The sequence below is a fragment of the Poecilia reticulata genome, chromosome 10, assembly GCF_904066995.2.
Source record: "Poecilia reticulata chromosome 10, P_reticulata-male-v2, whole genome shotgun sequence".
Classification (NCBI taxonomy): Eukaryota; Metazoa; Chordata; class Actinopteri; order Cyprinodontiformes; family Poeciliidae; genus Poecilia; species Poecilia reticulata.
In genome coordinates this window covers 33,761,774-33,773,958 of record NC_088839.1, presented here as the reverse complement: position 1 = coordinate 33,773,958, position 12,185 = coordinate 33,761,774, and the positions used below count along the sequence as shown (strand labels likewise).

The 12,185-nt window shown below is 50.4% G+C and overlaps 1 protein-coding gene across 4 annotated transcripts in view; it reads left to right on the top strand.

Moving 5' to 3' along the window:
• LOC103471770 (transcription factor COE3-like) overlaps positions 1–12,185 on the top strand; it is a 115,576-nt gene that overhangs the window by 31,426 nt on the left and 71,965 nt on the right. For all 4 annotated transcript variants that reach the window (XM_081611998.1, XM_081611996.1, XM_081611997.1 and 1 more), the window contains exons 5-6: positions 1,473–1,546; positions 5,700–5,768. In XM_081611998.1, the coding sequence (XP_081468124.1) occupies positions 1,473–1,546; positions 5,700–5,768 (143 nt within the window). The remainder of the gene's footprint in view (positions 1–1,472; positions 1,547–5,699; positions 5,769–12,185) is intronic.

Sequence of the window (12,185 nt, the reverse complement as noted above, 5' to 3'; positions counted from 1 at the left end):
CTCCTGGAGAAGACCCCCCATTGGTCGACGTTCCTCAAATTTTCTCCTTACTGGCAGAAAAGTCAGATTGTTTTCACCATGAAATAAAGCAGAAATGTGAAATACAGACCTGAACATGACCCCAATGATCCAAACTCTCTAAAGACACTCGGTGCTGCTCGGACCCAGAGTCCGGGTTCACATGGACCATCAGAACCTCCCAGGTCCAGAATTGGTCACCATCTCAGTGAGACGTTCTGGACCATCTTGTCCACACTTTCTTTTAGTGATGAATGTAAATGCTGACATTAGCCTTAGCTGCTACATGTTTAGCCTTGAGATGCTATTTTAGACTAGCATAGCTTCTGATAAGCTAACTATCAGCGCCGCCAGTGGCAGACATTACGATGAAGCTGCTAAGGAGCATCAAGGTGTTTCCACCAACGCAACTCCTGATGCGGCCACATGCCGTCCGCTCCGGTCCAGAGCAACAGAGCAGGATCAATAACGCTCAACTAGTCGTTAAGCTAAATGTATCGTCCCCCAGGGACGTGTGTGTGTGTGTGTGTGTGTGGGGGTGTGTGTGTGTGTGTGTGTGTGCGCGTGTGTTCATGTGTAACTATCCAACAGGGGACATGCGTGTCATTTTACACTGACCAACAGGGGACTCACCGTTGAAGAGGGGACATTTTGTAGGTCCCCTCTTGGAAATGACCCTGTTTTAGGGTCAGGGGTTGCAGTTAGGACTAAGGTGTGAATTGACTTTTGGTTAGGGTTAGGAAAAGGGTTAGGGTTAGGCTGTAGAAATGAATGGAAGTCAATGGAATGTCCCCTGTTGGATAGTAGCGTACGACTGTGTGTGTGTGTGTGTGTGTGAGGTTTGTTTCCAATGGTGGATGAGGTAGTGGGAGGCCAGAGGAGGAGAACTCACTCACACACAGGTTCCCAATCTTAACTCTGACAGGGAATTCTGGGAAGGATGAGGGAAGGCCGGGGTGTCCGTCCTGATCAGCTGATAAGAGTCGTGGTTCTGGTTCTGTGGGCAGAGAACCAGAAGGTTGTAGGTTTGATTTCAGCCTCTGAGCAAAACACTACGCAGCATTTGGCTCCAGAGCAAAATGTTTATGGGGACGAGTCCTAAAGGGGACGAGTCCTAAAGGAGACAAGTCTTAAAGGAGACGAGTCTTAAAGGAGACGAGTCCTAAAGGGGACGAGTCCTCAGGGGACGAGTCCTCAGGGGACAGACTCTGCGGTTCAGGAAGTGATGCAATCATGGAGCTTTGCTGGGGGGAAATCTAAACCCTGCAGGACAGGACTCTGTCCCCTAAGGACCGGGTGGGACATCTGGCCTGGACAGCTGTTGAGTCGGGACTCTTTTCTGTCCCAGTAAACTGGTTTATTCCCAGATTAAAGTGGTTTGAATCAAACAGCCGTGTTAGAGAAATGTTCTTCCTGTCAGAAGTGACCTGCGTCTCCCGCTTGTGTCTCTGCAGCCGATCCTGTATGAAGGTCAAGACAAGAACCCCGAGATGTGCCGCGTCCTCCTCACCCACGAGATCATGTGCAGGTAAGAACTGGTGCTGTTAGCTTAGCTGTGCAGCCCATAGCCCTGTTAGCTTAGCTGTGCAGCCCATAGCCCTGTTAGCTTAGCAGCCCATAGCCCTGTTAGCTTAGCTGTGCAGCCCATAGCCCTGTTAGCTTAGCTGTGCAGCCCCTAGCCCTGTTAGCTTAGCTGTGCAGCCCATAGCCCTGTTAGCTTAGCAGCCCATAGCCCTGTTAGCTTAGCTGTGCAGCCCATAGCCCTGTTAGCTTAGCTGTGCAGCCCATAGCCCTGTTAGCTTAGCTGTGCAGCCCATAGCCCTGTTAGCTTAGCAGCCCATAGCCCTGTTAGCTTAGCTGTGCAGCCCATAGCCCTGTTAGCTTAGCTGTGCAGCCCATAGCCCTGTTAGCTTAGCAGCCCATAGCCCTGTTAGCTTAGCTGTGCAGCCCATAGCCCTGTTAGCTTAGCTGTGCAGCCCATAGCCCTGTTAGCTTAGCAGCCCATAGCCCTGTTAGCTTAGCTGTGCAGCCCATAGCCCTGTTAGCTTAGCTTAGCAGCCCATAGCCCTTTTAGCTTAGCTGTGCAGCCCATAGCCCTGTTAGCTTAGCTGTGCAGCCCATAGCCCTGTTAGCTTAGCTGTGCAGCCCATAGCCCTGTTAGCTTAGCTGTGCAGCCCCTAGCCCTGTTAGCTTAGCTGTGCAGCCCCTAGCCCTGTTAGCTTAGCTGTGCAGCCCCTAGCCCTGTTAGCTTAGCTGTGCAGCCCATAGCCCGGGGTGTAAATTAGCACCCACCACTGGCCAAATGCGGGTAAAAGTAAAACGAGGCGTGTAAATTTGAGCAATGTCGCAGTTTGAACAGAAAAACTGTGTTTAGTTTGAACTCCTGTGCGGCGAAGAGCGGCCGTCTGACGTACAGACTGAGGCACATATAGGGGGACCAAGGCTCTCATAATTTCACAAAAAAGTATATTGAATATTATATTTCGCTTCATGCTGGCAGGGAGGGCAGGAGGGGAAGCTACGGTAAGCTAGCAGGTAGTTCGATAACATGATGGCGGCCTGTGGAATTGATAATAAACACGTTTTTGGTGTTTGTAATAATAATATAATAAAATAACAAAATAATAACTGAATTTAAATAGAAAATCTTAAAAGTCAGGGGGGAAATAGAACAGTTAGAAAACAGCTATTAATAGCATTTAAAATACTTAAAATGAATAGAAACATCTTCATATCTGGGGAAGTCGGAGCCAAAATGTGTAAATGTTCAACATGGTTGCAGAAAGTTAGTGTTGAGTTGAGTTTGCTGTTAGTAATGACTGAAACTGAACTTCTCGCTTAAATTAGTCTCCATGGTAACCGTCTCATCAGAGCTGAGAATAAGTTACAACTTGTACTGGTGGGATTTGTAATCAGGGGAAACGTTACACACAGGCAAACCGGTCCGGTCCGGTACCGGTCCGGTAAAAGACTCGGAGAACTGCTGCACTGTAGGGAATTTAAAACCCGATTAATCCGTTCATACAAATGACTTGTTAGTTTCCTCGCTCTCCTCCTGAGCTCGTAGTTTCGGTGAGCCGCCATGTTTCACGTCCTGATCCGCGCCTGGACCGATAAAGTTGATCTGATTCTGATTCACCCGCCGGGTCAGGACGTCCCGGCCGCTGACAATAGAGCTGCAGAACATCTGGACCGGACCTGCGGTGGGAGAAGTCGTGGTTTTAATCGCTGCATCGATCCTGAGCTGCAGCTGCAGCAGCTTAATGATTCATTAATGCTCCTAATTGGAATTATTGTCAGATGGAGCAAAGAGAAAATCTGATATAAATGCCAGGAAATTCATGCAGCTGATCAATAATTCAAGGCCTCGTCATCCCAAGCATTCTGTTGGATCGATCAGAACCATGAAAGTTCTGCTGAGATTCAGCGCAGATTTGAGAACCTCTGCAGAAAAGGAAATCATTTCTACATGATCGTTCCTGCAGCTTTTCACATGAAGCCGTTTGATTTGGAGCGAAAGGCTCCAGCCAGCAGAACAAGGCCCGGTTCCTCCAGAACCGCTCAGGTTCCGTCCTGCTCGGTGGATTCTGGCGCTGTGATCAGAGCGTCGCGGCCTCAGGGCGCCCCAGGTTTCACAGGATGTGACATCACAACCCGGATGTTCTCTGGGGGTCTGAAGTGCAGCTGAGCGTCGCTCTGTGTAGCAGCTGCAGCCAGCAGAGTGACAGCAGCAGCAATGTGTTTTATTTCACCTCCAACACACACACACACACACACACACACACACACACACACACACACACACACACACACACCTCATGGTGTGTGTGTGTTGCTCCTCTCAGTCATTAGCCGGCCGGTGTCGGCCGCCCGGGGCCGGGGGAAGCGTCATTAGGGCGGCACGCTGGACGCTCAGCCAAGGTTTGTTTTGGTGTTTGGAGGGGGCCCCGGCCCCCGGGAGGGCGCCCCGGTCCCCGGAGGGGCCCCAGCAGAGGCTCCTGGGGTCCGGCTTGTTTATAACACTTCTTTGGCGGGTTGGAGGAGCTCGTCACCACAGCAGCACCACTGGGTTTCCAATGCTAATTGGTCTCCTGGAACTTTCACTAATGGTTCCTCGTAGCTGGGGAATAAATTATTGTGGCAACAGCCGCACAGACACAAACACTGAGCGGGTTTTGATTTTTCTCTACTTAGAGATCAAACAGCGTGATAAATGATTCATAAAGCGTCTCATTTGGCATTCGGAGCCTCGATTTGACGCTTGTTTGTCAAATGGCAATTTGATTCAGGACCGCATGGGGCCCATGCTGGAGTGTAATTGGACGTCACGGGTCAGATGCAGCGTGATTAATTTTTAAGAATTACCGGAAGTTATGCTAATGCTGCCCAGCGCCGTAAGAGAAGAAGAAGCTTGTCGAAGATTAGATCTGATGTTGACTTCATGTTAGTAATGATGGATAAATTCCAGGAAATTCATCGGAACAAATCTGGGAATGTTTCCTCTGAGGCTGAAACGGGAACGACTCGGATGGTCTGATCCGGATCCGTTTCATTTCGTTTTACTGTGAAAACATTCATAATAGCAGCTCGCAATTCTCCCTGCGCTTTGACTGTCAGGCAGCTTCTCGTGAAGGATTATGGGAACAAACTCAGGATCGTTGACATCTGAACTTTGAAATGCATTTGTTCTGATCCAGGATCAGAAATGCTGCCGGTTCTCCGTCTGACTGAAAGACCTCCTGCACAAACATTTTAATAATCCTGAAAACGAAATTAAAGGTCGAATCAAAAGGAGCCAAAGCGGATCCGGTTCGGATTCTTTCACTTTTCATTTTCTTTGCTAATAAAGCAAACAGACTTCAATCAAATCACTTTGATAATTTTACAATTTAAACATGTACAGTTTTCTCCAAATCTTCTGATGTCAGACCTTCATGGATGTTCATGTAAACTTTATTTTCATGTTTTCATTTGATATTTAAATAAATCATTTTTAATAGAATCTGTTTGGATACAAATTTGTTTCATTGTCATAAAATTATCCTTAAATATTTTAACTGGATTTTTAGGAACAGAAACTGTTTTTGCATCATTAGTTTAAAACCCGTTCCGGTTCCGGTTCTGATCTTCACTTTAAAAGTCCAAATGTCCTGCGGGAGGCCAACACGGAGCTCCACCCGGCTCTGCAGCGCCCACACAGAAACCCAGCGCTCCTCAGAGTTCTGGTTGCATGTGGAGGCGTTAGCGGCTAACCGCTAGCCACTTAATGTCATTTATTAAGACTGCTGAAATGTGTTTGGGTCAGAACCAACCAGGAGCTCGGCCCGTCTGGGTTGGTTCTGGGCTCAGCCCGGTTCAGGCTCCAGAACCGCCTGAATGGGTTTTGTTCTGGTTCTGACTGATCGGTTCTGCCGACATGGTTAAGAACCAGAGCCGGACTCTTCCAGGCCCGGTTCTGGATCTTGGCTTGAAGAGGTCGGGTTCTGCTGTCAGAACTTTGCCACAATGAGTCGGGCCGGTTCGGGTTGGACCTCTGACCTCCTGAGATGAAGACGATGCTGCAGACATGAGATCAGATTGGGCCGAAGAGTCGACAGAACCAGAACCAGAACCAGATCCGATCTGCTTCCAGGTGGTTCTGAAGACTCTGGTCCATTCTAACGGTTCTGTTCCTTCCATAGTCGGTGCTGCGACAAGAAGAGCTGCGGGAACCGGAACGAAACGCCTTCGGACCCGGTCATCATCGACAGGTAGGAACACAGAACACACCTGACCTCACATGACCTCACATGACCTCACATGACCTCACCTGACCTCACATGACCTCGCCTGACCTCACATGACCTCACCTGACCTCACATGACCTCACATGACCTCACATGACCTCGCCTGACCTCACCTGACCCCACCTGACCTCACCTGACCTCACATGACCTCACCTGACCTCACCTGACCTCACATGACCTCACCTGACCTCACCTGACCTCACATGACCTCACATGACCTCACCTGACCTCACCTGACCTCACATGACCTCGCCTGACCTCACATGACCTCGCCTGACCTCACATGACCTCACCTGACCTCACATGACCTCACCTGACCTCACCTGACCTCACATGACCTCGCCTGACCTCACATGACCTCACCTGACCTCACATGACCTCACCTGACCTCACCTGACCTCACATGACCTCGCCTGACCTCACCTGACCCCACCTGACCTCACATGACCTCACCTGACCTCACATGACCTCACACGACCTCACCTGACCTCACATGACCTCGCTCTGATGGGTTCAGCTTCCTGTCTCTGGTCAGTAGTCTGGGCTCATGGTTCTGGTTCTGTTGGTCGGTACCGGACCCGGTTCCGGTCCGTGAACAGCATGTGTTGCTGCAGCATCAGTCTGAGCCGCGGCCTAATTAAAGCACGGCGCAGCTGGCGCGGTTCCTGCTTCCTGGCGCCTCGCTTGTTTCTCACCTCCCACTTCCTGCGAACCGTTTCATCAACACCAGGAAGCGGCGAAAACACGATCAAAGCGGCGGCAAGTCGAGGCCGCCGCCGCCGCTTCTCCTTCATCACAGCTGCTGGTTCTGATGAGCCGCTGACTCTGCACCAGAACCAGAACCAGAACCAGAACCAGAACCAGGAGCCTCCAGCTCAGTTCCTCCAATCCAGGCAGCAGCAGCAGAACTTGTCCTCGCTCCGTCCTTGGACACGGCGTCCGTCTGTGATTGGCTGAGTCGCCTCAGTGGGGGGGTGGGGGGGGGGGGTTGGTCTGTGGCCAGGTGAGACGCTTCATCCAGCAGAGCTGCAAGTCCCAACCTGCCAGACACACACACACACACACACACACACACACACACACACACACACGCGGCGCAGCGCGACCTCTCACCTCTGGTGTGTCTGATGTGTTTTTCTGTCGCCTCTCGATGTTTCATCACACGACTCGGCTCACACAGCCTTTCACAATAAGAGCACAAACTGGGGACTCTGCGGACTGCTGGTTCTGGTTCTGGAGGTTCTGGTGTTGGGTTAGAAATGTTGTTGATTTGTTTTTCTGTGTTCTGCTGGTTCCGAGTCCATTTTTCATCGGATCACTGAGGTTCTGGTTCCTTTGGTTTGGACCTTCGGTTCTGTTCCGGTGCACAAATAAGTCGGTGTTCTGGTCTGATTGGACCGGTTCTGTCCTACCTCGGATGGACCAGCTGAAGCTGAATCTCTGCTTCCTACAGCCAGGCCCGATCCAACCAGAACCAGAACCAGAACCAGAACCTGGTCTCAGTGTTTCCTGTCCAAACTTGTTTGTTCCTTCAATTTCTCTGCATGTAAGACCTGCGATTCTGGCACAGGAACCGACAACCTAGACACACACACACACACACATACACACCTAGACACACACACACACACACACACACACACACACACACACACACACACACACACACACACCTAGACACACACACACACACACACACCTAGACACACACACACACACCTAGACACACACACACACACACACACACACACACACACACACACACACACACACACACACACACACACACACACACACACACACACACACACACCTAGACACACACACACACACACACACACACACACACATACACACCTAGACACACACACACACACACATACACACCTAGACACACACACACACACACACACCTAGACACACACACACACACACACACCCTCTCCCTCCCTCCACTGGGTGTTTGTTGGTTCTCTGCTGATTTACGGTTCTGCTGGTTTTGTTGCGTTTTAGAGCTCGTTAACAAATGAAGGGATTTATTGCAGGTTTGCCCCCCTTTCCCTCCCCTCTGCCCCCCTGCGTAGGTGGGTGGGGGGTCGGAGGGGCAGCATGGCGCTTTTCAGTGACCCATCATGCAAATGATGCGGCTGCCGTAAAGCCGGACTGGAGTGAATCAAACATCGTCTGTTTCTGAACTCCAGTTTCAATTTTCTCTCCATCACCTAACATGGTGCAGCGCCACCTGCAGGCAGCGCCACCTGCAGGCAGCGCCACCTGGAGGCAGCGCCCCCTGGAGGCAGCGCCCCCTGGAGGCAGCGCCCCCTGGAGGCAGCGCCACCTGGAGGCAGCGCCCCCTGGAGGCAGCGCCCCCTGGAGGCAGCGCCCCCTGGAGGCAGCGCCCCCTGGAGGCAGCGCCACCTGGAGGCAGCGCCCCCTGGAGGCAGCGCCACCTGGAGGCAGCGCCCCCTGGAGGCAGCGCCCCCTGGAGGCAGCGCCACCTGGAGGCAGCGCCCCCTGGAGGCAGCGCCACCTGGAGGCAGCGCCCCCTGGAGGCAGCGCCACCTGGAGGCAGCGCCACCTGGAGGCAGCGCCCCCTGGAGGCAGCGCCACCTGCAGGCAGCGCCACCTGGAGGCAGCGCCCCCTGGAGGCAGCGCCACCTGCAGGCAGCGCCACCTGGAGGCAGCGCCCCCTGGAGGCAGCGCCCCCTGGAGGCAGCGCCACCTGCAGGCAGCGCCACCTGCAGGCTGCCTCAGGTTTAACTGCTGGCGCTGCTGCAGCCGCTGTGTGTGAATATAAATGTGAGCCGATGCTCCTCAGTCGCTCCGTTTGCCGGCTAATGGCTGAAATCCTGCCGAGGCAGCAGATCGCGGCGCTGACGGATCGCCGCCGCTTCACTGTTATTACACGCTAATATTGCAATTAGATGGGCGGCCAAGTTGCCCGAGCGGGGCAATAAATTGCCTCAGAGTGTCAAAGCGGTGGAGGAGGCTGGGCTGTAATTACCCGCTGCGCCGGCGGTGCCCCCGCCTCCGTCACCTCCTGAGCTTTACATGGAGGTCACGACCCCTCAGAGGCTCCATTTACAGCACTGGGGAGGCGCGATCAGCGTGATGGAGCGTGACCTTTGACCTCAAACAAGCAGGGGCCTCACACGGACAACGCACCAATGTGAAGGACCGACATCTGAAGCCGTGCCTCCATCTTGGATCCTAAATAAAGTTTTCAGGCAGAAAAGGCTTGGTCCACCGGCTCTGGTTCTGAACCGGAGCGGATCCGCTCCGTGATTTCCAAACTACCAGCAGTGTTTTAAAGTGAATCCTCTGAGCTGCTCTAACTTCCTGGTTTTAGTCAGAACGCCAGCAGTTGGACCTCAGCTGAGGTCCAACAGAACCAGAGCCAGTCTGTTTATGTGGATGCCATTGAACACTTTGACTAGGCCAGTCTCAGCACTGTAACCATGGAAACCAGGTGAACGCGGTTGTTTTCAGTGATGCTGGTTCTGATTTAACCAGGTTGTTGTTCAGATCAGATCCATGAAGGACAGTCAGGAAGACGAGACGATAATTTATCATTTCTTCTAGTTTTCATGGTCGACTTGTTGAAATTCTGTCGTTTTCTGCATATTGTTGGTTCTGGGTTTGGCGTTTAGTTGACTTGGATAATGTTCACCCCTCATGACATCACTGAAACCATTTTTAGAATTTTAACAAAAGACGTCGCGGCAGAAAACCTTTCATTGTTTTCCATTTTGTCAGTGGAGACGGTTTCAGGTCGGCTGCAGCCCCTTGGAGCCCAGCGGCTCAGTCAAAGTAAGGTTGGTGAACCTGTCAACGCTGGTAAACAAGATACAGGCGACGTTGATGTTTTTGGTTATGATTTAACCAAAGAACGTTTGGTTTCATAATATATATGAAGTTAAGTTTTACACCATTTACATTCAGCCTTCTCCAAGGCTTCAGTCACTTCTTGCCAGTGGAGCATTTCTCCAGAGATTTCTTCCTTCCACACAATCTTCACTTCAATGGAACCAACGGTATCTGAAATGTATGTTGAGAATGATCTACCAGCTCATCTCCTGGCTTACAGCACAGAGATTTAAAGTTCCTGCTGAATTTTCCATGAAAATGTTTTGTAATAAAGGCTTCAGGATTCAGCAGATTGAACAGAGAAATGATCACAGAACGACGTCGACAGAGACATTAAGAATATTCCCAGCCTGATGGTGAGCAGCTCCACAGTATGTTCCTCCCAGCATGTTGAGTGGAACCAAAGCACAGCAACAGCTTTTTATCTTTACCTGGTTTTACCTAATAACCCAGTATTTTATTTCCTCACATTATTAGGAGTTGCTGATTCAATGAGTCCAGGTGCTTCGTCATCGTTATCCAACACTCAGCAGATCCAGTTTGAGAGACTCTGTGTTCGTGATTCTTCACAGTGAGTTTACTGCAGAGGATCAATTTGAGCTTTAAATTTAAATCACTGCCTTTATTTTCTGTTCATTTCCTGTAATTCAGACAGGAATTCTCCTGCGTCGCATCAAACATCTGGTTCCTCAGAGTTCAGGTATGCAGAGTGGAGGTGGTTCTGATGAAGTTCTGCTGTTTGGGTTCTCAGTAGAGAAGTGATGCATGGCAGGTCAGGGGAAGATGAGCTGCTTTGGCTTCAGTAGGTGTTGAAGGAGACGAGGGAGAAACTGGAGGAAGAGAACCGGCAACTTCATCTCCAACTGGTGACATTTTATCGGGTTGTTCTGGAACAGTGAGCTCCTGGCATTCAGACGGTTCTTTCCTGATCAGGTCTTTGTACTTCTGGATCTGTGGTCTCACACTGTATTTGATCATTTTCAGTAGGTTTGCAGTGAGAAGCTTTGTTCCAGCTTGCTTTAGCCAGACTGCCTGGTTCGTAGAGATCATCATGTTTCCAGAAGATCTTGTGGTTTCCAACAACTGGCTGGCAGAAGAAGCTTTTTAAAGCCGTTTGTTAAAGACGTCCGATGGTCTTCAGTGTGATAAACATCTTCATTTTTAGATGTCCAGTTGTGCTTAGAAGATGACTAAAGTCATTTTTATGAATTTCAGACATTTGTTTGGCAGGATAATTAGCTACATTTAGAGCCTCAATATTCCTTTGAGAGGATTTTTGCTGCAGCATCAGAAACGTCCTACGGGAAGCAGATTCCCTTCGTCCTCTTTGCATCACAGAAGCAGCTGATTCCATCCACCACCACGTCACCGATAGGAAGAGCTTTGGGCAAGTCTTTGGTTTTCTGGATGACTTTAGGAGCCGATTGTGTTGCTCTTGTTGTGTTGCAGTAAGGTTTCCCGTAGACTCCTGCTGAAGTGCAGCAAACCTTCAGCAGTTTAGTGGGTTCCAGTTTTGACAGGATGCGTTTTGCCTCAGGCTGGTTGCTTTGCCCCGGAGCCTGAGTGCAGGAAGGTGGAGTCTCGACGGTGAGAACTGATCCAGAACGGTTCCAGAGCAGTGCAGGACAGCGGCCCTGAAGAGTCCTGGAAGCTTTAGATGTCCCTCTGCTTCCCCCGACTCCAATGTTGGCTCATTAGTAGAGCTGGTGAGGCAGTTCCATCAATCTGGCAGCAGAATAAAGGGAGTTTTAGTCCATCACTGGAGGAAGAGCTCCCTCTGATCAGGTAGCCTCTACATGCTAAATGATACCAGTGGTCCGGCCCGGTCCGTTCAAATGAACAGTTTGGTTCTGATCGTTATCAAGTATTTATAGTTTCAAGTTTTCATGTTTTCTTAAATTCAGTTTTGTTTAATAATGCATCCAGATTGGTGTACAAGTTTGATTAATTGGCTGTGATTATGCAGTGCAATGCTTGGATCCATCGCTAACCTAGTGTGATTAGAAACGAGTCACGTCCATCATCCCCTGAACCAAAGTTAGGTTTGCAGAGTAATTAAACCTAAGGAGAGCTTTTACTTTCTGCTGACGGCTTCATGGATTCATCTTCATTTGAGTAAAGAAGCACCAGAACAACATGTTGGTCTCGCAGTTATGATGCTTTATAGTCTCATGGGAGGAGAAACGGCGGCCATGCAGCTGGAGATTTAAGGAGGCGAATCACGAGTGGAGCAGAAAAAGCTTCAAGCTTCGTTTCATCCAGGAAAACCTTCAGAGATCCAACAGCGAAACACTGAACTCTCTGTCACATACGATGCAATAAAGTGAGTCTGAACCCGAGTCGCCTCCGTCTTCTGGCCCAGTTTCAGTCCCGCCTCCGTTGTGTCGCTGGATTCACTCCCAGTCGGCCCGTTTTTAGTCTTCTCCCTTAATGAAAGGGTGATTGCTAAGGTTTTGTTCGGCCTGCTGGTTTCTGTCCTGCTCTGCCTACTTTTCATTCCTTCATGCTTCTGAT